We start from the raw sequence: 26,684 nt of genomic DNA on the forward strand, positions 1-26,684 counted from the left end.
CTTTTTCTTCAGGTGACTCTCCAGGAGGGATGGGTCCCTGAGAGAACCATGGGCAGCTGGGATTTCCAACTCCTGAAGGGCCTGCTCCAAAAAGGATTTGAGCTGGAGAGTGAAAGGGACACTTCTATAACGTCCCCATCCCCTAAACTTCCTCCCCATCCCCCCAACTCCCATCCCTGCTTTTGTCTCCTTCTCTCCTGTCCCTCCCTCTCTGCCCACCTACTGCATCTTTCTCTCCCCTCCCTGCTTCTCTCCCCCCTTTTTTTTAACCTCTTGTGTGATGCTGCCCGGTGGGGGGGCTCGCTCCCTCTCTGGCTGGGGGGAGCATTCCAAGGGCCTGGAGGAGGGGATGGGTGGAAGATTATGCTAATCCAGGGAGATGGACCCGCCTTTCCCCCTGCCCTCGTGGAGCTGGGGCTGGTGAGGAGACAGCAGCAGGGGAACGGCAAGTAGGGTACAAAAGAGAGCCAGGGAGAGGTGGAGCGGACAGCAGCGGCAGCCTCTGCCTCTCCAGCGGGCAGAGGGACAGGGGCGCTCTCCTTCACCTTTGCTGCCCTCGCCCTGTCTATTTATAGGATTTCCTACTCCCCCACCCCCCTGGAGAGGGTAAGAAAACCCGTCCTTGCAGCTTCCCCCTGCGCTGCCGGATCCTCTGCATTTCCCAAGCCGAGCAGCAGAGCCTCGCATCGGATCCTCAGTGGCAAGGAGGAGAAAAGGTTACAGAGCTAGCTGCCGAGCTCCCCCGCTCTCTCCCTCCTCGGATGGGCGGAAAGAACATGAGCAGGACAAGCGGAAACTCTCTCTTCTGGGTTTTCTCCTACCTCTGCCTGGGGACGTTGGTTTCCCCGACGGATGCCAAAGGGACCTATTACCACCACCCCGCCCCTGTCTCTTACAGTAACCGATACAATCTTTATACCTCAGGATCTAGCCCGCAGCTCAGCCCCGGGAAGCCCATGGGGAAGCACAAGTAAGTGTGGCTCCTCGCTGTCTCCTCTTCCTTTTCAGCTCTGTCTCTTTCCCCGTTGAATTGACTAGAGAACGCAGGCTGCTCGATTTCACGCCTGATCCGCTTCATGGGGGGGGGGGCCGTGTGGAAGCGAAGGCAATGGAAAGGCAATCGGAGCTAGATTCAGTACATTCGCTCAAAGGTGTCTGAGCTGGGCGCCCAGTTACCGAACCGGAGCGGCGGGTGGGAAGCGCATGTATTTCTGTATTGAATCTGTAATGCTCAGGCAGAAAGGCGGGGCGGGGTGGGGAGAGGGGAACGGGATTAAAAATGTAACTCCCCTCCTCCCCTCTCCTTCATTTGCTCCAGAGCTCTCTCTCCCCGTGAAAAAAGGACCGATGTGGGGTTATGGCAGAACTCAGACGAATAAAGAAATTATTGGAAAGGAGAGGTCGATGCTGGCAGTGCCAGCCAGAGGTTCCCAAAACCCCGGTAACTTTTCCCAGCTGCCGCTGTTAAAAGCTCAGGCTGAAGCGCTAACGCTGCTAGCCACAGGTGGCTACCAGGGATAGAGCCAGCATAGTCATCACCGTGTACCGCGCTAGCTACTGGCCAGCAATTTGTACCATCGGTGGCTGCCTGCCTTGGCTCCTAGCGGCAGTGAGGCGGGGTTTGCCACGTGCTTCTGGGGCTGAGGGGTAGAAAGGGCGGTCAGTCAGCCGGTCTCCCCAGCTTCCTTTCCTGGGGCACCCGCCTCCTGCGAGAGCCGGAACTGGAGGCTAGCGAGGGGCTCTTTGGGAGACTTGCGTGCCTTAGCGGTCATCTCCAGAGCGTCTCTTGCGCTGGCAGCGCTCCATGGACTCTTTGGCTTGCCATGTCCCCCCAGTGCTGCTCTCTCTCTCCTTCCCCCAGCCCCTCCTATTTATAATACCCTCTGTCCCATTAACTGCTGCAGCCCATTGGCATCCACTGGTGGGAAATGTCTCCAGCTCCAAGCCAGAATGGGCCAGTGTTGTGCACTAACCCAGTGCCATCCCTCCCTGGCACCCCACCCTGCACCCCCTGCCCTGTCCTTCCAGAGAGGGGGCCATACAGAGGAGGAAGATGCTTTGCTTCTGCTACTCAGGCTCTGTATAGTGGGGCTACTCGGCAGAGGAGTTGGGGAGCCAATATCAACTTCTCCCTAGACACCTGCTCAGCCCCCCTCCCCATCCTCTCTTCCCGCACCAGCCTGCCCACCTATTGAGTCCTGGGAAGGGTTGAATTGCAGAGAAGGACAATTCTCTGGGGGAGTTCTCTGGCCTGTGCTATGCAGGAGGTCAGCCTAGCTGGTCACGCTGGTCCCTCTGGCTTCAGAATCCATGAAAACTCAGCCTTGATCCATTCAATGGGAGAGCTGGATTGTCTCTTCCCTTCATTTTCTAGGGAGCTCAGAGCATGGCCTGTGCTGGGCAGAATCCAAATCCCTAATCTCTTTACTTTGGCATGAGTTTCACACTCATAAAAACAAGGTGCTGATAATACTAACTGTAGCCCAGCACAGTGCAAACAGGGCTGGGGAAGCTACACACCCCTCTCTAACCAATGCACCAGTCCTGACTGGCTTCCCCCTGTTGTTCCAGACTTGGGCTTCTTCGCTCCAGGCAGACAGCCCCTGCTGTGTTAGCCCTTCTCCTCTCCTAAGTAGACCCTGCCGCTGCTGCCTGAATAATATGATGTTCTGGGATGTGTCTAGAAGGGTGCCTTAAGATTGAGGCTGAGACCCTCAAACTCACTGCACGTGTGACCAAAAGGTGAAGGTCTCCCAGGTCCCAAGGCAGCAGCTCCTTGGGTCCACTACTGGTTTTGGTCAGGGTGCAGGTGGAGGCTGGAGAATTGTAGCAGTTTCCTCACGTGGGGCTGAGCAGCCAAACAACAAAACCATTTCACATTTGAAGAGCTGTCTTTCCCTGTCTCTAGGCAATGTGTCCCAAGCCCCATGAGCTCACTCATCCCCATCTGCTTTATCCCATGGACCCACTGTATGCAACTCAGTGTTTGGCTTTGTCCCTACACCCTCATCTTCTCCCGCCGTGCCATCTGCTGTGTCCCTGTGCCCTTAATCCTTCTCCTCTCTACACTTCTCTGCTATCTCTGCCCCGCATTCTGAACTTCTCAGCAGATCCCCATCTGCTTCTCCCCACCGCCCAGTGGTTTGCTGGAACTGCCTCAGCGTCCCTCTGTTCTAGCACTGCCTCTGTACTCTTCCCACTGGCCTGCCTCTGCTGCCCTCAATCCCTCTCTCCAGCACCCAGTTGGATTGTGTTGTGCTTGCTGCCCCACTCTGGCTGGCTCACCTCCCGTATCGTCTACACTTGGTTACAGTCTGCACATTAATTGAAAGGGCTCCGTTACTTGGCAGCACATTCCCACCGTGAGAAAAAGAACGTGTCAAAGCAGACTTGCCTAACTGGACATCCAAGGCAGAAGCAACCTGGGTACTTTTTGATTCACCCAGCGGCTTGCTCAGTGCAAGCATTGTGCTTACAGGCGGAGGCCTAGGGATCCTACCTTTTTGCAGTCACCAGCCATTCCAACTCCCATTTGTGAGAACTCCTAGCATGAGCTATTCAGGAAGCTCCCTCTTTTTCCTACTGTCAACAGCCATGCTGCACTCCACTGGAACAAGCTGCCCAGTAAGTGTTCCCATCGCTAACTTGGGTATAAGGCAGGTAGTAGGTCCCCCCGCCCGCCAGCCTGTGATCCTGTATTCACTGGACATGGAACCAAGTGTAACCCACGTTAGATGTTACTAAGACCCTATCTCCACCCTAGGAACGACCATGGTGAAGGACCTGGTTGCAATACAGTTGTTCCCCAGCAAAGCAAAGAGGTGAATTAGCCTGGCAACGTAGGTGGGATGAACTATGGTTGAATCCTGTTCTCAAGCCATGCTAAAGCTTTGGACATTGACAGAGCTGTGGGGAACATGGTTCAGTCCTGCCTACACCTCCAGGCAAGGTTTCAGAGCACTGCTGGAACCAGGATCAGGGGAACCAGAGCTCTGTGCTTATTCTGGCAAATGGCAGATGCTGGCAGAAATCTGAAGCAACCACATGAGGACCTGTGGGACTCACCTCCAACACTGTGAGAGTGGTTTAGCAGACAGAAGGAGCCATTGCTTCAGGAGCCTAGCCATTAAGTGCATGGTGAAGCCAGCAGCCAGGAAGAGTCCTGTGCTCTGGGAGCCTCTCCTGAGAGCTTGGGGAGAAGGAAAGAGCCAGGTGCATGGGGAAGCAGACAGCCTGGATCTGTCTTGCAGCCCAGGGCTCCAACCCTAGAGTGTAAACATACAAAGGAGGCAGAACTGAGCTTCTGCAAGGTTGCTGAGCTCTAAGCCAAAGAGCTGAACCCAGACTTCTCAAGCTTTGCTGGAGAAGTGCAGCTATTTAGCTGCATCCCATTGATCCTGGCGAGAGATACTTGGATTCATTCATGCCCATCTTGTGGGAAATGCTGGTACTGAGATCTCAGACCCTGTCCCAGTGCAGATACATCAGCTGTTGTACTTCCTTAAGTTTGCCTGGGACAGCACTCATGTCGCAGACAGCAGCATGTGGGTGAAGAGCTAAGAGCAATGTACTCCCTTTCTTGGTTGTTGTTCTGGGGGTTGTTATTTCAAGCGAAGGGTGGGGAAAGCCCTTGGTGTGGGGGTCCCACGAGAGAAGGGTATGTGTATAGTGTATTAGGGATAGGAGAACCAGCCCAGATTTAATCAGAACCCACCTAACCCTGGGGCTTCTCACACATTTGAAAGTGTTTGACTGACTTGCTTTGCCTGTTCTCACTCCCAAGTCACAGCCAGGAAGGGAAGCAGCAGCACCAGAATATAGGGGAAGCAACTAGCCTTGTGGTCTTGCTGACACAGACAACTAGAAAGCCCTGGAGATCTTGCAAGCTGATCTCCTGAGAAAGCCTGAGCAAAGACATTCAGGCACAATGAAATGAGCATCCATGGCCCATTCCTGCCAGCCCTGGGCAGATGGAGCTCCCGCAAGCTCAGGTAGAGATCCGCACAGAGAGCCCCCAACCATACATCTGAACCACTCCCAGGAAGGGAACAGTGCAGGCATGATCAAGAAAGCTCAGAGTTATGTACCTTGCTGTCAAGCCTCAGGGCTTGCGCTGAAGGAGCTCCTCATGGCCTGGGACCCAACATGTCCATCATTACTATATAGTACAGCTCCTCATTGAAGCCCCAGTGGTTTACATGTGTCCTAGTGCACCATGAGGCAGGCACTCTGTCACCATGCTTGCATGGCATGATATAAACCTGAGTGGTCACAAAGATGCTTCAGGTTAACAAATGCAGAGGCCGAGTACAACACGGGATCCAGGCTGGGGCATCCAGGTGACATTCATCTATCCCTGTTCCTTCCCAGGAGACCCCCTCCACTCTGAGCTCTCTTGCTGTGACTTTTCCAGGTCAGTGGTGTTAGCTAATTCATTATTCCAAGTGAATGAACAGGTGGAGGGAGCCCCCTAGCAGCCTAACCCTAGTAGAGACCTTAGTAGCAAATGCTAGCCAGGTGCAGGTAAACTCTGGACTGGAGGGTTTTTTGAGTCTCTCCCTTGGAAATGGACTTTGGTAGCAATGCCCCGTTCTCCTTCCCTTTTCAGGGATTCCTAGCTGCTGTTTCTGGGCAGTGGCTTGACTGTGTTCTGCTTTGTTTCCACTGCAGGAGCTACTGTGCGTATGTGGTGCAGAGAAATGTGACATGCACCCTGCAGGATGGGGTGGAGAGCTACGTGAAGGCAGAGTATCACAAGTGCAGCTGGGGGCCCAAGTGCCCCGGGAAAGTCCTGTGAGTACATGTTGGACATAGCCATGGGAGTGGCATGGTGGGATCCCATGGTCATTTAGACTGAACACTAGCCCTAGTGTAACACATACGCAATACAAGTGTGCTGCTTTCATGCCACTGTCCCAGGGCTGGGCCACATGCATCCTGCATGGATGAAGCTTATCTGGCTTTCTGCATACGCTAATGATGGGGAGGCAATGGGTTTGTGGGTGTAGTGGAAATTGCATCAGAAAAAGACGTTCCGTGGATGGGGTACGAGCTGGGGCTGCTCGTCCCCAGGAGCTCAAAGCATTGACCTTTCAGTTTGAGTATTAATACCCTCATTTGACAGATGGGAAACCATAGTATAGGGAGGTGAAGCAACATGCCCAGAATCACACAGTCAATCAGTGGTGAAATCATTTACAGACCCCTGTATACAGTGTTCATTTCTGGCCAGCCTATCTCAAAATATACAGCAGCAACAGAAGGCAGTTCAGAGACAGGCAGAGAGAGCCAGTAGACTTCTGAATGAGGAGAGACTGGAAGGATAGGGATGGTTTAGTTTAGAGAGATAACTGAGTGGACATGTTAGAAGTACACAAAATATAGAATGATACAGAAATGATAAATCATAATAATACCCAGCTCGTATACAGCACTTTTCATCCATAGATCTCAAAACACTATACAGAGGAGATTGGTTCATTTTACAAATGGGAAAACTGAGGTACCGAGAGGAGACATGCCTTGTCTAAGGACAGCAACCAAGCCAGGAACAGAACCCAAGTCTTCCGAGTCCTAGGCCAGCATGCCAACCACCTTTTCACCTAGTCCATCCCACCTTTTCCTAGGAGCATCCTATTTACTATTTCACAGCACAGAGAACAGCTAGCAGAACAGAAAAGCAAGGCATTCAAAACCAGTCAAAGGATATACTTTTCTTTGCAATGCATTACAAATCTGTGGCACTCATTGCCACAAGGCACCACTAAAGTCAGGAACCTAGCAAGACTCAGAAAAGAATTAGACATTTTTATGGATAGTAAAGTCAATCATAGTTGCATTAGATAAGGTATACTGACCTTCATGCTTCAGGGCATAAGCCAACCACTACCTGCCTGGGGTAGGAAGAAACCTCTCCTTGGGGAGGACATGCCAAAACTCTCCACTGCAAGGTCTGGGGGTGGGGAGATTCCACCTACCTCTGAGGCAGCTGCTGTTGGTCACTGGAGGAGACAGGATACTGGACTGCTACTAGGTGGATCCATTGGGCTGACCTGGTTTGGCAGTTAGTGTGCTCCTCTGTCTCCAAAGCCCCTGAGGTAACCACTGGACACTGATGCCATTGCCTGAGGCTCTCTGGTCTCATTTCCTAGAGCTATCTCTGAGTGACTCAAGGAACGGGGGGTGGGCAGCACAGACCCCATCCTTTTGACCTAGGAGCACTAGCCAGGACTCCCTCTGGAGCCCATTACTTCTGCTCCTTAAGCAGCCTGAGGGAATGCAACCGGAGGAGCTCACTGCACTATGACCTAGAAGTGAACCCGTGTCTCCTTGGCGACAGCACCCATCCTAGTGCACTAACCACTAGGTCCCTGGGCCATCTAGACTCATGGGGCAAGACAAACGTGCCCAGTGGGTTTTCCCTTTCCTTCCCCCATGGTGCTGCTCCCATGGAGGGAGCCGGTCCCTTGCCCAGGCATTAGACTGCTTTGAAGAGCAAACAGACTATTTCTGAAAGCAGACACCCTTAGTTTTTTTATTTCCTTTTTATTTTATTTTTTTGGGGGAGGGGTGCCCTGATGCCCCAGACCTACCACCACTCTGCTCCCACTGCGGAGATAAGGGGCAGGAGAGAGTTGTGTGGCAGAGGGATCACTCAAGACCTCTGTCCCACTTAGGGAGCAGAAGGGCAGCCTCTGATCCTGCCCAGTCCCTGCAGTCTGGAGAAAACCTGTAGTGGGTTTGCAGTTTGGAGACACCCCCCACACACACACACCAGCACATCTCCCACCCTTCTTTCCGACCAAACCTGCTCTCTCTTCCCATCTCCCACCAAGAGGATGAATGGATGAGGCCCACCTGTGGTGTGATGGTCTCCAGTGAGTCATGCACTATTGCTACCCACAGGCCCTCATGCAGTAGCCCCATCCCACCAAACTGCAGCAGGAATTAAATCAAGTTTCTGTCCCATTCGTGGAGTAAGGCAGCCCAACGCAGCTGTATCCACAGTGTCAAGATTGGATGAACTCACATGCTTTATGGAGGTGGCCTAATAGGTTCCCCCTCCATGAGCACCTGCCTCAATTCATCTGGCAAGGATTCTAAACAACCTCACTGTAATGGCTGGGGGAGAGCTAGCTGCGGGGGGGTCAGCAGAAAATTCCAATAAAAATTAATGTTGGTTTTGCCAACATTTTTAATGAAAATTTACAGAAACATTTCAATTTGGAACATCTGCCGGAGTGCCTTCTGCTTCCATTCTCTTCTAGGAGGTGGCTCTCTCTTCTTTCTACATCTCCCATGATACACCATGGTGAAGAGGAGGCAGAGCATCATGGGACTCCCTGGTCATAGTGCATCCTGGGAGTTGTAGTCTGGGAGGGGAACTTCCTAGAGAAGAATGGGCAACTGAACTACAACTCTCCTGAGGTACTGGAGCAGCATATTTTGGTTGTCAGGAGTTAGTTGTTTGCTTTTTATCTGGTTTTTGTTTTTTTGAGGATAAGTCCAATATTTCTGTGGAAAAGACACAATTTTGGTGAACACTTTCATTTTGTCAATAATCCAATTTGATTGAAAAAATTTGATCAGCCCAAGTCCAGGGTTCAAATGCAGGGGGGGAGAAGGTGTAGACCATGGAAAGGGAGCCTGCCGGTCTCCTGTACCAGGAAAGTATTTTTAAACTCCCTGCCATTTAGTAATGGTCCAAGGGAAAACCCTGGCTGTTCAGCAAACCTACGGCTGGAATAAGACGATTTCCTTTCTGCTTCGCTAGTATCTGCATCCAAGAAGCTAAGGATTTGTATGGACATTAATTTGGCCTCTCACTGCCTGATACCTAAGCAGGATTGTGATCCCATCCCCCTCTCACTGATGGGCAAGCTACCCCAGAGAGGTTAAGGATCTGATTATCAGAGCCCCCACATCTCACACTGAAGCCTGGGGAAGCTATGAGTGCTCAGCACCCATGCAAATCAAGCCTGAAAAGGTCTTTCACTGAGCTCAGGACATCAGGTGCATGCTGGGTGCCAAGTTCTCTTGGAAACCTGATTGGCATCTCAGCAGCAGGGCTAAAGCAAAACCCAGGAGCCATGACTCTCAGCCTTTGCTATGCTCACTGGCAGAGAGATTTTGGTAGTGTCACTTGAGTAGGAGGAGAATGAATGAATTCCAGCAAAGCCAGGGAAATCCCCACATTTCCCCCCTCTCTCCCAAATATCATAACCACTAGGAACCTTACAGTTGTCACTATGCTGCATTCTGTAGCTTGCGTGGGACTTCTGTGAGATTGGGGAGAGGGAAAACTCAGACCGTCCTGCTTCCATAAGGCCCATACTTACCACTTGAGCGAAAGGAGAATCTCTGCTAGCTGATAGTAGTATAGGGCCTATGAACACCATTTTGAGTCCATCCAGTGGAAAGCAGTAGTGCACACATGAAAGCCTGTTCTTTATATGCATCCATAGTTATTCAAACTCACTCTCAAGCATCTGGGGTTGGCAGGAGTTCACCCAGGGGTGCTGGAAAAATTTTTATAGTGAGAGTGCTGAGACCCATTGACCTAAACTGTAAACCCTGTATTTAATGGAAACCACTTCAAGCCAGGGGTTGCTGCAGCAACCCCTGCACCCCTAGTTCCAGCACCCATGAGTTCACCTCACTTGGACACGGGTGTAAAAGCTCCTCCTAGCTGACACCGTGCTGCACAATGACACTCACAGCACCATTGCAGCAGTGGGGCTAGAACCGAGCTTTAAAAGCTCAGCCCGGCCTCCGCCACTTGAGCTAAGGAGGGTCTCGCTTGTCCTGGCGCAGGATCTGTGACAAAGTTGCACTGCTCGAATGCTCCCCACTAGAGGGCAGCAGTGCACAGAGTGTATCTGCTAGCTAGCCAGCCAGTTGGCAACCAGCCCCACTGAACATTGCCCTGCTCCCGCTCCCTGGCCCGTTGCATCTCTTCAAACACACACACGGTGAACCCATAGCATTTGCTGAAAGAGGCCGCATTGGCCAGCTGCACTTTTTACAGCGCTTGGAATGCTGCACACAAGAGAGAGGCAGTTTTTCCAGGCCCTGTTGATCCAGCTGCAATAAATACTTCCTGTTGCTGGCATTCAGGGAGTTGGGGGGTGGATTCTTAATTGCAGAAGGGCAGCTTCTTAATTGCAGAAGGGCAGTGTGTTCCTCAGCGTGAGTGGTGCCAGAGGGCAGCGCGGCAAGGCTGGGAGCACCTCGTGCGCCAGACGCCTTGCTCGCCCCATCCCGAGTTCTACTTACAACCCCCCGCCTCTGCCAAGAGCGACAGGCTGCAGCCCAAACGTCTGCACAGAGCCAAGGCGATGGCTCGTGCCAATGTTGTTATTGACAGTGGCTGAGCTCAGCGGCTTTTACTGCGCACCACCATATTTCCGGGCAGGTTTAAACACTCTATAAAAAATACCATAGGAACCTGGAGGCTTCTGGATGGAGGAACAATAAAAAGCGAGCTGGTTTTTCCAGCCCCTGCTCCCCCTTTCTGACCCACGCTTCTGTTGCCAATTGAACAAACAGCAGCTCACGGCAGGTTCCTGCGCAGCGTGGCATTCCGTGCGGGCTGGCCAAAAAGAGGCTGGAGGAACCGGCCGCTGAGCAAAACCCTTCCCAGTGGCCAGGGACTCACCGGAAAACAACCAGAACAAGCCCTCCTTTCCCAAGCACATTGAGAGCAGCTGAGCTAGAGCAGCCCTGTGACCGTAGCCCTATGATGCTCTCCCTTTGGAGAAGGGTGCAGGGTTCTGAGTGTGTACTTGGCCATGTACGTATAAATCAGTGCCAGTATACATCCACCTGTGTATGTACTAGGGCATGAATGCAGCTTAGACACCCACATCCAAGTGAATACAGCAGGGGTGCAGGAGATGTGCACATGCATCCAAGGCTGTGCATGTCAGTTCATGCCTTGCACCTCACTTAGCCATTCATGTCAGCATCCCTTGTATCAGTGCATGTCTGCGTCTGTGTGCATTAGAACAACATAAGGTGCTCCCCAATGGGCGAAGACCCTGCCTTTGTGCTTGACATCCGGGTAGCATATTCCCCATACCATGCAGTAATGCACATGCAGAGTTCTTGCAAGGTGGATGGAAAGCTGAGAGGCCCAGCTCAATAAATGTTTGAGAGAGTTGAACATTTTCAGTGTCGCAGTTTCCACTTGAAAATGCTGTCTGCAAAATCAAAATGGTTCATAGGAATGTTGATTTCAACTAAGCTTAACAGAAAAAAACTGAAACTATTTCAGTCAAAATGGAGTATTTTGTTTCATCTTGCTCAGTTTTTCTTGTTTTGACTTAATTTTGTTGACATTTATATTAATATGATTATATTGCTACATATAATATAAATATATTAGGTTTCAAGGGTGGCAAAGTGTTTTGTTCTGGTGATTGCAATGTTTCCAAAGTGCAATATATCAGAATTTCCATTCCATGGTAAATTTCAACTTTTTGTTCCCACTCGGACCCAAAGGAATTTCAAAATATTAGAATTTCCTGCAGAACAGCAATTCCATTTTCAGAGCAGCTCGAACAGTGGTTCAGCTCACTTTGGGAGCAAAGATTCGGGTCTGTTTTCATTTTGTCCCAATTGGTTCCCACATACTCAGTTCACACAAGGTCACTGGAACTCTAGCAGGGATGAGGCCTAGAGAGAAATGGGGAGCGGGGGGCGGGGGCCGGTGGCAGCAGGGGTAGTTTACTCCTGTCCTAATGATAGCTGTTGAATTCCCATTAGCGACACCCCTGATAAGCTAGAGTGAGGGGAAGATGAGGTGGGATTAAGGTAGAGGGTGTGCTGTTTGAAACAGGCAGAGGAAGACACTAAACTGGGAGGAGAGGTAGATACGCTGGAGGGTAGGGATAGGATAAAGAGGGCCCTCGACAAATTAGAGGACTGGGCCAAAAAAAATCTGATGAGGTTCAACAAGGACAAGTGCAGAGTCCTGCACTTAGGATGGAAGAATCCCATGCACCGCTACAGACTAGGGACCGAATGGCTCGGCAGCAGTTCTGCAGAAAAGGACCTAGGGGTTACAGTGGACGAGAAGCTGGATATGAGTCAACAGCGTGCCCTTGTTGCCAAGAAGGCCAATGGCATTTTGGGATGTATAAGTAGGGGTATTGCCAGCAGATCGAGGGACGTGATCATTCCCCTCTATTCGACATTGGTGAGGTCTCATCTGGAGTACTGTGTCCAGTTTTGGGCCCCACACTACAAGAAGGATGTAGAAAAACTGGAAGGAGTCCAGCGGAGGGCAACAAAAATGATTAGGGGACTGGAACACATGACTTATGAGGAGAGGCTGAGGGAACTGGGATTGTTTAGTCTGAGGAAGAGAAGAATGAGGGGGCATTTGATAGCTGCTTTCAACTACCTAAAAGGGGGTTCCAAAGAGGATGGATCTAGACTGTTCTCAGTGGTAGCTGATGACAGAACAAGGAGCAATGGTCTCAAGTTGCAGTGGGGGAGGTTTAGGTTGGATATCAAGAAAAACTTTTTCACTAGGAGGGTGGTGAAACACTGGAATGCGTTACCTAGGGAGGTGGTGGAATCTCCTTCCTTAGATATTTTTAAGGTCAGGCTTGACAAAGCCCTGGCTGGGATGATTTAGTTGGGGATTGGTCCTGCTTTGAGCAGGGGGTTGGACTAGATGACTTCCTGAGGTCCCTTCCAACCCTGATATTCTATGAAGGATAGTCCAGTTGTTAAATCCCAGCTCTGCATTCTAGGGTTAGCTTTCTGCCCCATTATTAAGGGGCCCTAGGATGTGTCTCTTAAGCCTCTCTCCCACTTTCCCCTTCTGTAAAATGGGGGCAGTAAAATCTGCCATGCAGGGATATTGTAAAGCTCACTCCATCACTCCCCATTAGTGAAGGACTTTGAGAGTCTTGGGTGGCAGGCAGTGAGTGAGGTGCAGAGGGTTATAACAACAAACAACAACATCCACCCAACCCACAATGCTTCCCACAAGGGAAAATACAGATATTGGGCACTGCTGCCCCCTACTGCTTAAGAACAATCAGTCATTTTAGAGCAAATACGGCAAGGGGTGGTTTATTGTAATGATGTTCCATTCTAGAAACGTTCTCCAAAATACAGTCGTCTTTTGAAAGGTATTTGACCAGTCCTGAAACATTCCACAGGAGAGATCTCCCTCCCACATGCAATTCTATGGAGTTATTAACAAACAAATGTTGGAAAAGGTTTCTCTTTTAAAATTCTGTAACATGGGAGTCATTTCCACCAATGCCTCGGAGATTTGTCTTTCTCACAGAGGCAGTCATTTACGGTCTATTTGTGCAAGCTTTAGCAAAATGAGGCCCTTTGCAGTTGCCCTCCAGATACTACTGCAATACCTAGGTTTAATAATACAAATTATATTGCTATTGGTCTTTGATTTTCGTAAGTGAGAGTCACAGCAAAGAAAAGAAAGAAAGGTGCATAAGCAATCCTTCGCATGTTCTCCCCCTTCCATCCATAGATGTCTTGTTGACCTGATTGTAAGCTCATGAGGGCGGGAAGCTGTGTCTTGCTGTGTTTGCACAGTGCATGGTGCAAGCTCAGTTGCGGCCTGTAGGCAGTTACAGCTGGGCCTAGATCCACACACATGACAGTGTGTGGGCTGGGAAGAGAAATGCCAATAACAGTTACTATTCATCTCCAGCATGCCAAGACAGGTGGCTGATTCAGGCCCCCCTTCTGTTATAAAGTGCTAGAGCTCTAGATTTCAGCTCGTTAACACTGCTCTCCTTTCCTTCCTTCCTCCCTCCCTCATCTCCAAAAAGGTACCGCACCTTTTACAGACCCAAGTACAAGATTGGCTACAAGACAGTGACTGAGCTGGCATGGAGGTGCTGCCCAGGACTCATGGGAGAAGGGTGTCATGACAGCCCTACCGATCAACCAGGCCTTCTGCCCCAGCGCCCCAGCCCTAAGATTCCTCCTGGTCACAAGATGTTTCCAGGTCCTAGAGTTCCTCTCCATCCCCAAATCCACCCTGAGCCGTTTCCAGGTCCAAAGAAGAACCACTATGGTGAGTGATGGAGCCCTCTCCGGAGAGCGGCATTGCCTTTGATTTCACACCCACAGGTTATGGTTTCACAGAACCTAATGACACAGTCAGCCCTGTTGTTAGCACTCTCAGTAGAGACAGCCAGGACAGAGGCCTGCTCACGCGCAAGTTAATTACTGCAGTGGCTATATGTCAACATAACTCAAATCGACTTAATTTTGTAGTGTAGACTCATAAGGAAGATTCTCTCCAGCTCAGGCTTGAGCCACAACAACAACAGGGCAACAAGAGGAAACTTACATTACTGCAGTTGCCAGAGTCGTACTGGTCCTTAAATCAGAGAACTTCCCTCACCCAGGCTGTTAAAGCACCTTTCACCTGTGCACAGTGTTGGTTGTAGCTGGACTCCCGTAGCATTTCATGGGGCTGGGTTTCTCACTCTCACTGAAATATGGATCATTTGGAGACAAAGTCAGAGAATTGTAGGATTCATAGATGTTTATAAGGCAAGTTGGGTTTTAGGGCCAAATTGATGGAAGGTATTTCAACAGGTTCCAGCAGCCCATTCCAGCTGAGCTAACTTCTGCAGCAGAGTGGCTACAAGGTACCCACAAAAAAGGGGCAGCAGGAACTAATAGAGGGTGTTTTGAAATATACAGTCCCGGCCCTTTAAAAAATTCCTCCCATATCACAAAAATGGAGCATCTTTGTTATACTAGGGCTCAGCAGAAATCACCCTCCAGGCAGGAAATTCCTTGCAGGGCAGGTAGGACTCCAAAGAGTTGAATCCCAGCTCTTTAGGCAGCAGAGAGGCACGTCTTACCTTTCAGAGGGCTGGGCCTGAACAGATGCTCCTCTACTTTCTTTGACACAGCCCTGCTTTTCCAAGGCTGCTCCCACCTGCAATGCTAACAATCAGGAGATTTCCCTAGTGCTGGGGGCTTGTCTGTGTTCTAAACATGTGCTCAGGGGTCGGGGGAGGTCATCACTGACCAAGTTGCACAGCTAAGTAAGCATGGAGCAATGTGTCTCCAATTTTCTGGAGACAGGGGGGAAAGAGGCAAGAGATGGGGCAGGGATTTGGGGTTTGAACAGCCAGGCTTGCTCGCACTTTACCTTGTAGGGAACACAAAGAGAGCTGGTAAATTAGGGCCTGAGTCAAAGCCCACTGAAATTAATGGGAGACGACAATAGACTTTGCATTAGGCTGCTGCAGAACACACCTAGCTGGAGCATCTGTACGTACAGACATCCTGTAGAGGCTGGGGGCCCCCCTAAAGTGGGTAGCACTGAAAAGGCTCCCGATACCTAGAGTAGCCACACTGTTGGTCTCTGCTTAGGGCAGCAGGAGCCCCATGGAGTGGCAGATACACAATTTTTACAGACATTGTACAGCCAGTTCGCCCTGCAGAGCAAGAGGGTGCAGAGGAAGGAGGCAGTTCTATAGAGCTACTGGAGGCAAGTGGGATGGGACAGGACCACTGGGCTTTGCAGCCTCATCAGACTGCTCAAGCCACAGTGGCGCCCTTTCCAGCTATCCACAGCCCAACCCGTGGCCAAACGCATACAGACATCACTTCTAATGGGGACTGAACCCATCATCCCCCAAAATACAGGCTTCTACCCCATTCACTATCAGAAAAGAGCAGGGATTATACTTGCTGGATCCAGGTATTAGAGGGAGACATGAAATCAGGCCCGGAGAGCCACAGTCATTACTACACAAAGGGAGCAGAGGAATAGAGACCCTCAGCTATTCACCACCCATCCCCTTGCAGTTATGGCCTGCAGCTGTATAGACATAAGAACACAGGGGGTTTGTCTACACTGCAGTTAAAAACACATGGCTTCCCCATGCCAGTTGACTCAGGCTCATGAGGCTCAGGCTAAGGGGCTGCTTAATTGCAGTGTAGATGTTGCAGATTGGCTCGGGGACCATGTGAGGTGAGCTGCAACCCAAGCCAGAACATCTACACTGCAATTAAGCTGTCCCTTAGCCTGAGCCAGGTGGCTCAGGCTAGCCACAGGTTTTTAATTGCAGTGTAGACATACCCAGGAAGGCCAGATGGGCTGCTTGCCGTGCTAACCATCTGAATACCAGAAGGCTGAATGCAAGCAACAGGACGGGCGGAAGACAGAATTAAGGCGGAGAAAGCTGTAGTAGTCGTCGTCATCTTCCTCTCTGTTTCTTCTCTGATGTAGGCAGGAAGATACCTGGCATCTTTGGGGACAGGCTGGACCGGCTGGAAGAGGAAGTAAGGCGCCTCTCACAGTCCTACGACAGCCTGCACAACGTGGTGAGCGGGCTGGGGGACCACCTGCGTCTGGCCATCCAAGAGGACACCAACAAGATGATCGGGTCCCTGATGAACAGCCCAAGTGTGCCTGACTCAACGGTGGGCTTTGGGGTCATTCCTGATGGGATTGTGGATGTGGCTGACAAAGCAGACATCGCCACCTATCCACCCGTGGGTGAGATCCTAGCCAAGGTGAGCGAGGTGAGTGATGTGCTGAAGACCAAGACAGATTTGCTCAATGAGGTGCACGGCCTGGTCCTGGACCATGATGGGCAGATCAAACACCTGCTGGAGTCAGCTAGGCCATCACCCCTCACCTCCATCGACATGTTGGAGGAGTACATGGACACCCGGCTGAGCAACCTGCGAGCAGAGCTGCTGGATGGCTTTGAGAAGAAGCTGGTGAAAATCCAGAGCACATGTGACTTCAGGATCAAGGAGGTGCAACAGCAGTGTGAGGAGGAGAAAGCTGCCAACTTGCGGTTACAGCAGACCTTGGATGGCAAGGAACTGGAAATCAAGAAGGAGATCTCCCAGCTGGAGACCCAGATCCAAGGGTTGACGGTGGTGGAGAGCTGCTGCGGCAACCTGAACTACCTCACCGAGCGCATGGACATCCTGGAGAAGGGCCTACACAGCATCTCTGAGTCCCAGAAGAACCTGCACTCGCATCTCAATGGTGAGTTCTCCACTGTCACCCTGGGGAGCCTTGTTGAAGGGCGCTTCGAGGACCTGGAGGTGAGGCTCAATGCTACAGAGAGAGAGACTGGCAGCTGCTGCTCCAGCTTGGAGGACAGCATGATGGGCCTTGTGGGGTCAGAGTTGGATGGTGTGAGGACCTCGTTTGAGGACAAAATGAGGACCTTGGAGGACAGGTTCATGACCATTGTGGGAGAGCTGAGCAATGTCAGCACCCCAGCAGGCCTGGATGGAGCCGTGATGCCCTTGCTGGAGGGAGAGCTTGCCAACGTGAGGAAGCAGACAGACGAGAGACTGGAGGTGCTGCAGAGCCAGCTCACCACCCTGGAGAACACCTGCTTACTGGGCTGCGCCTCTGCTTCCAGAGATGTGGAGACCTTCCGGACAGAAATTGAGGACTGCCAGAGCAAGAACCAGGATCTGCTGCTCAGAATGGACAGTAACAACGACCTCCTGCGCAAGCTGAACGCCACCATCCTGGAGATCCAGAGGCAGATTGAGGAAGAGGCAGCCGGCTCCCTGCAGGGCGAGATCACCCTGCTCAAGATCAACCTGAATACTGTGAGCAAGTCACTGACAGGGCTCAAGGACTCCGTCTCCCAGTACTCCAACACCGTGCTGCACGTCAACTCTTCACTGGACGAACACGAGCGCAAGATAGAGGACGAGGTGCACTCCATTCAGGAGAAGGTCAGCGACCAAGGCTCGCAGCTCATCTTCAGCAACAAGCGCGTCCTTAACCTGAAAGGCGACCTGGAGAGACTCAAAGCCAGGATCGTGAATGACCTAAGCAACTGCAAGAATGCCGCACGTGACTTGCAGAAGGAGGTGGCCCAGTTTGACAGCCACGTAGCCCAGGTGGAAAAGATGTGCGGCGGGCTCGGTGCCATGACGGGGAGCCTGGACGTCATCCGCGATGAGCTGGAGAAGCACACAGGCAGCCTGTGGGGCTACATGGACCATATGAACGGGACATTGGCCGCCCACTCTCAGGAAATAACTGTGCTGAAGGACAACTTGCTGGATTGCCAGGCCAAAGTGACAGAGCTGGCTGAACAGGTCACCCACTTGCAAGGCGCTTCAGAGGGGAAGCAGCACTAGCTATACTGAAACCCACCTCTCTTTACCCTTGAAGAACAGAACTAACTTATATCACACAGACTCTACTGTGGCAATGGGGTTTTTTTTTTTAAAAAAATATATATAAATGGAAAGCTGCTATAATCCCTTCTCCCATTTCTTTAACTTCTTTTTCTTGCCTGAGAAAAGTGAAATCCTACAGCCCAAGTCGACCCTTTGCCATTACGGAACTGGACTGGACTTGACTTCCTTCTGGTCACTTAGCAGCAGTCCTAACAATGTAGCGAGATGCCTGGTCATAGCTGGGTGGTTGTTATGTAGCTATGACCCAGGAATGACAATTCAGGACCAAGCTCAAGGCAGAATCATTTTGGAGGATTGATTACTTCTGAAAGAATAAAACTCTGTATTTGTGAGGCAGGATGGACAAACTCTGTTCCTAAAGGATCACATGCATCTTACCCACTGGGGCAAAGAGATAGTCAGGGATCTGCCTTTGCAACACCCACAGGGGACATTTGGATTTTAACAGGGAAAATTCCCTCTGTACTTTGGGGAATTTTATTCCCCTTTTCGATACAATGGCTTCCATTCTATTCAGCTGAACCCAGGTTTCTGTCTCACAACTAACGCCTAAGCCAATTTAAAATTAAACGCATTCCCCACCCAGCCGTTTTGACAAGTATCATAGGGGGATATGCATTAAGACAACATATGTCTATACACAAGCCTCTTCCTTCCTGCCTACTCCAGAGTGCAATGCCTTTGTTCAGCTTCCTCCATCTTACCAGTTGTGCTATGGAGCATACAGTGTGCCCTGTTAGAGATTCAACTATTTTAAGCGTGGCATTTTGTGGGAGAGCATTTTAGAACTGTACTAGGCCTGAATTTAATAAGAACAATGGGTGCTGGGGGTCCTGTGTGTTTGCAGATCAAGGACTGCAAATTGGACACAACCCTTTGCTTGTTGCCTAAGTCACATTGGAACCTAGGTCTCCAAAGATGAAAAGCCAGGGTATTAAGCCATGATGCCCCCCCCAGCCCTAGGGAGTGAGTTAAGCAATAATGCGGCAGTAGATATGTGCAGGTGCTCTTGTCCCATAAATGGCTTTACTGCCCAAGATGCTCCAGGTCTAGATTTGGAGAAATAGGATTTGTGTATTCCCAGACTGCACAGGGCAATGGGTGTGCATGTTCACTATCCCATGGTCACGCAGACAGGAGTGGGCAACTGGAATCACATCCACTTCACATACCACAGGACCCCTGAAAGCCTTCTTGTCTATGTGACTTCCCTAGGGAGGGACTTGCTTTATCAAGAGCAGGCCGGAGGTAAGGTAAGGGGATGTCTCTCACAGTGCCTTTGAAAGCAGAACCCTTCTGGGGGTTGGGTGTATTAATCAAGGGAAGCTCAACTCAGCAGTATCATTTGGGCTTTTGGGAGATCTCCACTTTTCACGCAGTTTTCCATCTGGGCTGGATGAGGCACAAAGGGGCTCAGTGAAGTGTCAGATCCCTGGAGTGGTTCTGGTGAGCTAGGAATGGGGATTCACCTCACAGTGGAACCAGGAGGTGACAGGGGCCTCTGCTCCCACGTCTGGGCCATTTCACAGCTCTAATTTAATCTCACACTAGGCCTGCTTCAGTTCTTCTCTGCACCAGCTGCCACCGCAGTCCTGGGCCCTGACTTTCCTCACCATCGCTCTCTTCCACTCATTCTCATCCCGTTCTCCTCCTATTACCACATTTCTTCCCTGTAACCCATTGCACCAGAGTGTCAGGCATAGGCTGAAACTGGGCTCTGAAGAATTCGCCCCCTTTGCTCCATTTCCCCATTAAGCACATGGTAGCAGCTTGCCACATAGGATGTTTCCAGCTGTTCTTTCTCATGTGATACAGCTTTAATGCGACCCCCGGCCTGGGAGGGAAGAGCATTTCCCCTTTAGCTGTCTCAGCCCAGACAAGTAACTTACACAGTGGAAGTATGGAGCAGCACAGATAGCCCTCTACAGCAGTGGTTCTCAACGAGGGGTCTGGGGCCCCCTGGGGGGCCATGAGCAGGTTTCAGGGGGTCTGCTAAGCAGAGCCAGCGTTCGACTTGCTGGAGCCCCAGTCAGAAAGCCAAAGCCCCATCATGAGGCTGAACCCTGAACCCCCGACCTGGGGTGAAGCTGAAGCCTGAGCACCTTAGCTTTGCAGGAGACCCTGTAGTATGGGGCCCACATGACCAATTAAGAGGAAGATAAATCTCCTACTATCAAACTTATCTATAGCCAGTGTGATAGTCTGCATTTTCAAATAGCAAGTGGCTGAGGGGAGCAGCTCCCTGGAGGTCAGAAGGAAAGTAGGATGTTAAAGCTAACACAACTGGGGAGGGGGAATAGTTTCAGATGGGACAGGGGGAGAAGTGGTGGGGAGGCATGTTGCTCTCTCAGAAATGGTGCTATATTTGAACTCTTTTCCGGCCAATCACTTGAAGAGGTCTATGCTTGGACTCTCCAGTTTAAAACTAAGTAACATGGTGTTTAAATGGGCATTTGTTGCTTTTGCAGGAGGAATCTGATTGTATCTGCATCTTTGCTCCCTGTTGGAGGTGTGGGGATTCTGGAGCAGTTGTGAAATCCTATTAAAGTCCATTTTGAATTGGTTTTTTTAAAAACTTTGTACAGTTGTTCAGATGTTAAAGCTGAAAGACTGTTTGTACTAAGAACAAAAAATAAAACTTCTTGCTGAGGTTTCTGGTATCAAATGACTCCCTTACACTTAACAGAGAAGTGCAAGCACAGGGCTTGGCTCACCGAGCAAGGCAGCCAGGATTGAGACACGAGTTATTTTCCAGAACAAGTTGTTTGAGGGGTGGAAGCTGTGTGGAGGGAGGGAGGATTTGCAGCCTTGTTCAGTCCATGCTAGTAAAATTGCTGTAGCAATTGTTACATGTAGAATGTGCTTTAGAAAGAGGTTTTTGCTCACAGGAGCCTGCAGTATTTGGTATTCTCTTGTTTCTATTTATTTCATAATTAGGTGTATGCGAGAGCAGCTTTCAGCTTGGAAGTGGGGGTGGGGAGAGGGAAGCTCATAAGGGACTGACTTTTAAAGTAACTTCAGCCAGGTCTCCCTTGTGACACTAATTATGAATATTTTGTAGAGTGCTGAGCACACTGGGCCTGAGCTTTCTGGAAAGTCTGGATGCAAGGGTAGGCAGAGCCCTGTGAAAATTCTGGCTTTAAGACCTGAGTTCTGATGCTGTGACTGCTCTCTAGGGACCACAAGGCTCACAAGAACTTGGCTTGCTTGTTTTTTAAATAGGCTTTGTCTACAGTAAGGTCTAAACGGACACAAGGGCACCTACTTTGTGCTTAGCTGCTAGCTGCACTAGGATTGAGTTCTGCAGTGGGGCAAAGGCAGGGCATTAAATACATGGTCTCACCTGGCACCTACAGTGGAAAGCTGCAAAACAGCATAAGCTTCCCACCCTAGATTATAGGGATAAGAGCCAATGGGGGATTTGAAACCCATTTGGAGGTCAAGCTCCTTCTACGTAGATTAGACAAAGGCACCTAGAACAAGCCACGCTTGCTCTCTACGAGTAAGACAGGAGGCTCCCTTTGAAGAGAGCCATCCCTCAGGTGAGCCACAGTTGGAAAGAGGGTGAAGAAAGCCTGACAGTGCCCAATGCACCTTTTTGGCTGAGGTTAGAGAGCTTCCATCTTCCCACAACCTACATGTGAGGTCAGGACATTTCTGAAGTAGGCTGCAGTATGGCCACAGGTCAGAACTCCTGGGTTCTACTCTCACCTCTGCCAACAACTCACGAGCTGGCCTTAAGTAAGTCACATCTTCTGCCTCAATTTCCCTCTCGGTTAAACAGGAGTCGTGCTGGGAAGGCTCCATTGTGAAAAGCACTTTGAGATCCTCCCACAGAAGCACAAGGTCATAGAGGAGGAGTGGGAGCACCAGTAAGTGGCCTCATCAAATCCAGCAGGCTGTGGATGCAAATCCCCGAAGACCCTTTCTCCCATTAGTGACATCACAAGGGCCAAGAACAGCATACCTGTTGAACGAGCCCATAGCTCATTTCATTGAATAAAATCAGCAGCACTTTAAATGGAACCTCAACCCCTTTGGGAGGGACGGCCAGCATCATTCCACAGCTGTACACTGAGGACAAACTGCCACACAGAGGCCAAGGGCCAGGTTTTCAAGAGATACTGAAGCACCTAAAGATGTTGATGGGGGATTTTCGAAGGTCTTACAAAGGCGACATAGCTGGGCCCTGTCAGAGACCCAGGAAGAGACCTCTTTACCAGTTTTCAGCTTCCTGGCTGAAGCCCTAGGTAAGCTCAAACTTCCTGGTGAGCTAAAAATTTTACTACCAATTCAGTGGCACCTGTGCTCAGGAGTGATACACAAAACAAGCCAGTAGCAGAAGCTATAGAATGAGACAGACACGCAGGGCTTTAAGGCACTATGTATTAATGCTATTAGTGACCAACTACTTTAATCCTGACAGTCTTCAGCCTCCTAACACAACATTATTGAGCAATTAAACTGCATCTCAGCTGATCCAAGCTCTGAACTCTCACTGGCTGTTGAGTAGATTAGGATGGGGGACCCTCCCCTCAAAAAGCTACATGGTAGGTAGCCATTAAGACAGTCTGGGGCCATCAGTAAAATTGTAAATAGCAGCAGCCACAGTGAAGACCCACCAGTAGATCAACCCCAAGGGGATCCACCCACCATCCCTAAAACCAACAAGCCATTTCAAACCTATAAGAACCTCAAACATGTATCTGGTATATAGGAAAACACACATCCAATTTCTACTGAACAAACAAGCTTTAAGTCAAAAACTGGATTAACCCCACCACTGCCCCTTGGAGAGGGGTTCACAGTCCAGAAGGTGTCCGGGTTTATTAAATGAAACTCCCTAGCAGCAGCAGAATAGGCAGGAGGCGGCAGTGGCTGCTGCATCGAGGCCTGGCAGGTTGTCCATCCTCACCAGGTCTCCGTTCTCCGGTGAGTCAGGCAAGATCTTCTATGTCAATGAGCGGCAGCGGAGCCCTCCAGTAGGAGAACTGACTGTACTCTGGCCACAGCAAGGCAACATTAACACCCTGGCCTAGCGGGGGGAAGATTAGCTCCACCAGCTCAGTCAGCCGTTCGTACCTACGAGGAAAAGGATAAACATACAGGATTACGAGACCACGTTTCTCCTTCTCAGCCCTCATCCAGGCACATGAGCCACCAAAAGGTGTTCAAGGCACACACACTACTCCACGGCCAACAGTGCATTGCGACTAGGCCCATTCAGACATGGAGTGCACTAGCTTCTCATGCCATGTACGCTGCACAGGTTCTTGCTCACTGGCAGGCAGTGTGGCCCGCCCACCCACCCCCCCAACCTTGCTACCACAACAGCGCCAGTGCCGATAGGAAATCTGGTGGACTAACTCTACAGGAGGCAGCTGAAGACAGAAGGGCCTTTGCCCTAGGGAAAGCCATGTACAGGAAGGAAGGAAAGAAGCCATGTTTTTAGACACAGGCAAAGAAGAGACTGGGGTTCAAACCACTCCTAGGATGCCAACTGTGGAGCCCAACCTTCTCCGAGGCATTTCTCCCTTCCCCGGCCTCAAGCGGCTACCCCTCTAACCCTTCCCCTGTGCAAGAGGAGAGGAACACAGAGCTGACATTAACTCCTCATTCATCAGGGATCAGGTAGGGCCCCTGCAACCTGCCACAGAATGTTATCGGTATGAGCTTCTTCATATGTGCCATGTAGGAGCCAGACTGCAGTAGCTTCCCCACAGTCCAGGCTAGGCTAGGAAGAGCTGGGGGGCAGGGGGTGGAAGAGAGGGTCAGGAGCAGCCCGGATTGCCAAGGAGGGAGGGGAAGGTGGTGGTAGGGGCAGCCCATGGTATAGAGACAGTACAGTAGGCAAGTAGGCTTACGTGGATTTCTGGCTCTTGGTGAGCTCCCGGATCAGTTCCCCCTTTGGGTTCACCGTGAATATATGAGATGCTGACAACCCCACTTGCTTGTAAGCATCGACATCCTGCCCAAGAAAGACCAACCAGACCAGTTAGAGCCAAGGAAACACTGCCCCCCCACCCTCAGGATTGCTCCCCCTTCCTCCCAGCACGGAGGATGGAACTCACATGGATCCTGTTCCCAAAGGCGGCATGGAAGGGCTGCCCCATGGAGCCGAACAAGTTCCGGATGTCTGTCAAGCAGGCGATTTTGAATATCTCTGGCTTCTTCTCTATCACCTCCCTGCAACATGAGGGGTGGGAGGTCAGGTCAGGAGTCAGAGCCAGGCTGGTCCAGGACCTAGGACAGCCAGGACTTCATTGCACTCCCTTATTCCAGGATCCCCCAGGCAAAGAGTCAAGGGGCAGCAGTTGGCCTATCCTACCATCCTACCGCTTTCCCTACCTTATCTGGAAGGCTGTGACTACACAGGTGATAGAGACATGAAGGATCCCAACCCCCACTCACCATCCCCTCTCCCCCGGGGGAGACTGCCATCAGCCAACCAAAGCAAGTACAGCTGGAGACGCAAGGTGGGCACCGCACCCTTCCTATTACAGGGGAAGGGGAAGTCCCAGAACAAGGCACAGTTCTGCTTAGCAGCACAGTGCCAAACACCACTGGGGGCAAGACTAGAGGAGCCAGATGCTTTCTAAAGCCAGGACCATGCTGCAGACTTTAATGAGTTGCTTGGTATTAAAGCCATTACCAGCATCCTGAGAGGAGTGGCTAAGAGACCCAACCCCAGGCAACAGGCCCCTCTGATGAGGGTAAAGCCTGTTTGTGCAGGGATAGGGCTACACTTGCAGTGAAATGCACGTTTGGGCTCAGGTGCAACGGAGATGGGTGGATTACAGCATCCAAGTCCCATTACACAGGGTGGCAGGGAGAGCATGTGTGTGCAGAGGATATTAAAGCAGAGAGACAGGCTGAACACCCCCAGGGAGATGTTTCGCTGGGAGTTTCAAAGACTTTGAGACCTTCGTCATGCAGCAGAGAGGTTTGCATGGTTCCTGGCACCTGCCCATGAGGGCTTCTACCTGAGCTCTCACACTGCTCCCATCACTGAGGGGCTGCTGGTGCCCCCTCAGCTCCTGGGGGAGCCAGCCTTTCCACAGAATGAAGGCCAAGGAGGAGCCACCAAAATAAAGTCACATGGGTGCCAACCCAAGCGTAGCTGTCCCAGGGGGCAACAGAACATGGCAGGGAAGAGCTACCTGTGAAAGGCTGAGAAGAGGCTGCTTGGGGCCAGCAGGATGGGCCCCTTGGGGAGGGCACAGCCCTGGTCTTTGACCCATTTCAGGTATCCTTTGGTGATGTGTGCCATGCCAATGGCCCTGGATGAGCAGTAGAGGAACTTGTAGCCATTCCTAGAACAGAGAAGGTAGGACTAGGCAGAGGCTTGTCTCTGAGCAAGCTACAGCTTCATTATGTCCCTCGCCACTGCCACAAGGAGGTGGGACCTTCATGCTGGGTTTGGAGACTGAACAACCCCAATTCCTGCTCCCTGCACCCCACAACAGGCATGCACAGCCACCACCACCCCATGCACAAGGGACCACTGATTACATCTGGCAATGCTGCTCTCCATGGGCTCGGGTGCTCTGTCCACTCAACATAGGGCTCTTGGGTCCAGGCTCCATAGGAAGAGATTAGTGGGCTCATCCCAAGAGCAGCCACACAAGCAGCAGGTTCTCCTCTCTGCCAGCTCAGGTCCTGGAGGTGCTCTGGCAGATCTGCAGGAGGTGGCTCGACATGGACTCACCCCAGAGCCCTCAGCCTCTCACCAACACAGGCGCTGCACGCCAACCCAGAAGGCTTCCAGGTGATTTCCTGGCACCACCCAGGCACGGAGAACAGCCTCCCATCATCCTTTGGCACCTCTGCTAGCTAGAGCATGGGAAGGCAAAGCCAGATGTAACACTCAGCAGTGGGAAAACGGGAGCACACGAGGGTGCCCAGTGGCTACCTACTGCTCTAACCAGACTTAACAGTATTCAGTGAGCTTCCCGCCACCCCCAGCACATCAACCAGAGCTTGGCACATGCTCTTGAAGAGCCCACTCAGCTGGCTGCATACGGATACCTAGTTATTGCTTTGGAGTTATGTAAATATTAACTTAGTGCAGGGGAGTTTTAGTTGACTTCCAGGAGTTTCTCCCCAGCTTAGCACACGAGTGCAGCTGATTCAAGAGGGGAGCTGCAGGCAGGTGAGGCCAACCAGGAGATTCACGTGTCTGTTGATTTCGCTTATTCAGCAGACTGGGTATAAAGGCAAGAGTGGCAGGGTGCAAACTCCCCGCCTCTATGGCTCAGTTATTCACCTATCCCAGCAGCTCCTTGTGTGCAAGTGAAGTGGGGCTCACCCCTTCCAGACATGGAGTGGGAGACGGTTTCCTCTTTGTGCCTTGCTCACCAATAGAGGAAATAGTCTCAAGTCAGCCAGGCTCATTGCAGCTTCAAGTACACCCAACAACAGGTACACAGCACCCCACAGTGGTGGCTCAGAGATCACAAGGAAATACCAGCATCAGAATA

The 26,684-nt window shown here is 51.1% G+C and overlaps 2 protein-coding genes across 4 annotated transcripts in view; one reads left to right on the forward strand and one right to left on the reverse strand.

The window, feature by feature from the left end:
• Positions 1-438: 438 nt before the first annotated feature.
• EMILIN3 (elastin microfibril interfacer 3) lies at positions 439-20,857 on the forward strand. Of its 3 annotated transcripts, none has more exons than XR_013347747.1 (5): positions 439-970; positions 5,671-5,793; positions 13,818-14,065; positions 16,247-19,457; positions 20,673-20,857. XR_013347747.1 is itself a non-coding variant. In XM_077831906.1 (5 exons), the coding sequence occupies exons 4-5, from the start codon at positions 13,900-13,902 to the stop codon at positions 18,139-18,141; spliced, it is 2,061 nt and encodes a 686-aa protein (XP_077688032.1). In that variant the 5' UTR covers positions 857-970; positions 3,351-3,624; positions 5,671-5,793; positions 13,818-13,899; the 3' UTR covers positions 18,142-20,857. The 3 variants fall into 3 exon arrangements, 2 of the variants coding, with proteins under 2 accessions (XP_077688031.1, XP_077688032.1); XM_077831906.1 differs by adding an exon at positions 3,351-3,624 and having other exon boundaries at positions 857-970; positions 16,247-20,857; XM_077831905.1 differs by having other exon boundaries at positions 16,247-20,857.
• A 1,729-nt stretch (positions 20,858-22,586) lies between these two features.
• Positions 22,587-26,684, reverse strand: part of LPIN3 (lipin 3) — a 48,685-nt gene continuing 44,587 nt past the window's right edge. Inside the window, exons 17-20 of the mRNA XM_077832202.1 lie at positions 25,365-25,517; positions 24,276-24,390; positions 24,069-24,172; positions 22,587-23,286 (exon numbers count right to left, since the gene is read on the reverse strand). Of these exons, the coding sequence (XP_077688328.1) occupies positions 23,142-23,286; positions 24,069-24,172; positions 24,276-24,390; positions 25,365-25,517 (517 nt within the window). The 3' untranslated portion in view covers positions 22,587-23,141. The remainder of the gene's footprint in view (positions 23,287-24,068; positions 24,173-24,275; positions 24,391-25,364; positions 25,518-26,684) is intronic.

Source organism: Eretmochelys imbricata, chromosome 13, assembly GCF_965152235.1.
Source record: "Eretmochelys imbricata isolate rEreImb1 chromosome 13, rEreImb1.hap1, whole genome shotgun sequence".
Taxonomy (NCBI): domain Eukaryota; kingdom Metazoa; phylum Chordata; order Testudines; family Cheloniidae; genus Eretmochelys; species Eretmochelys imbricata.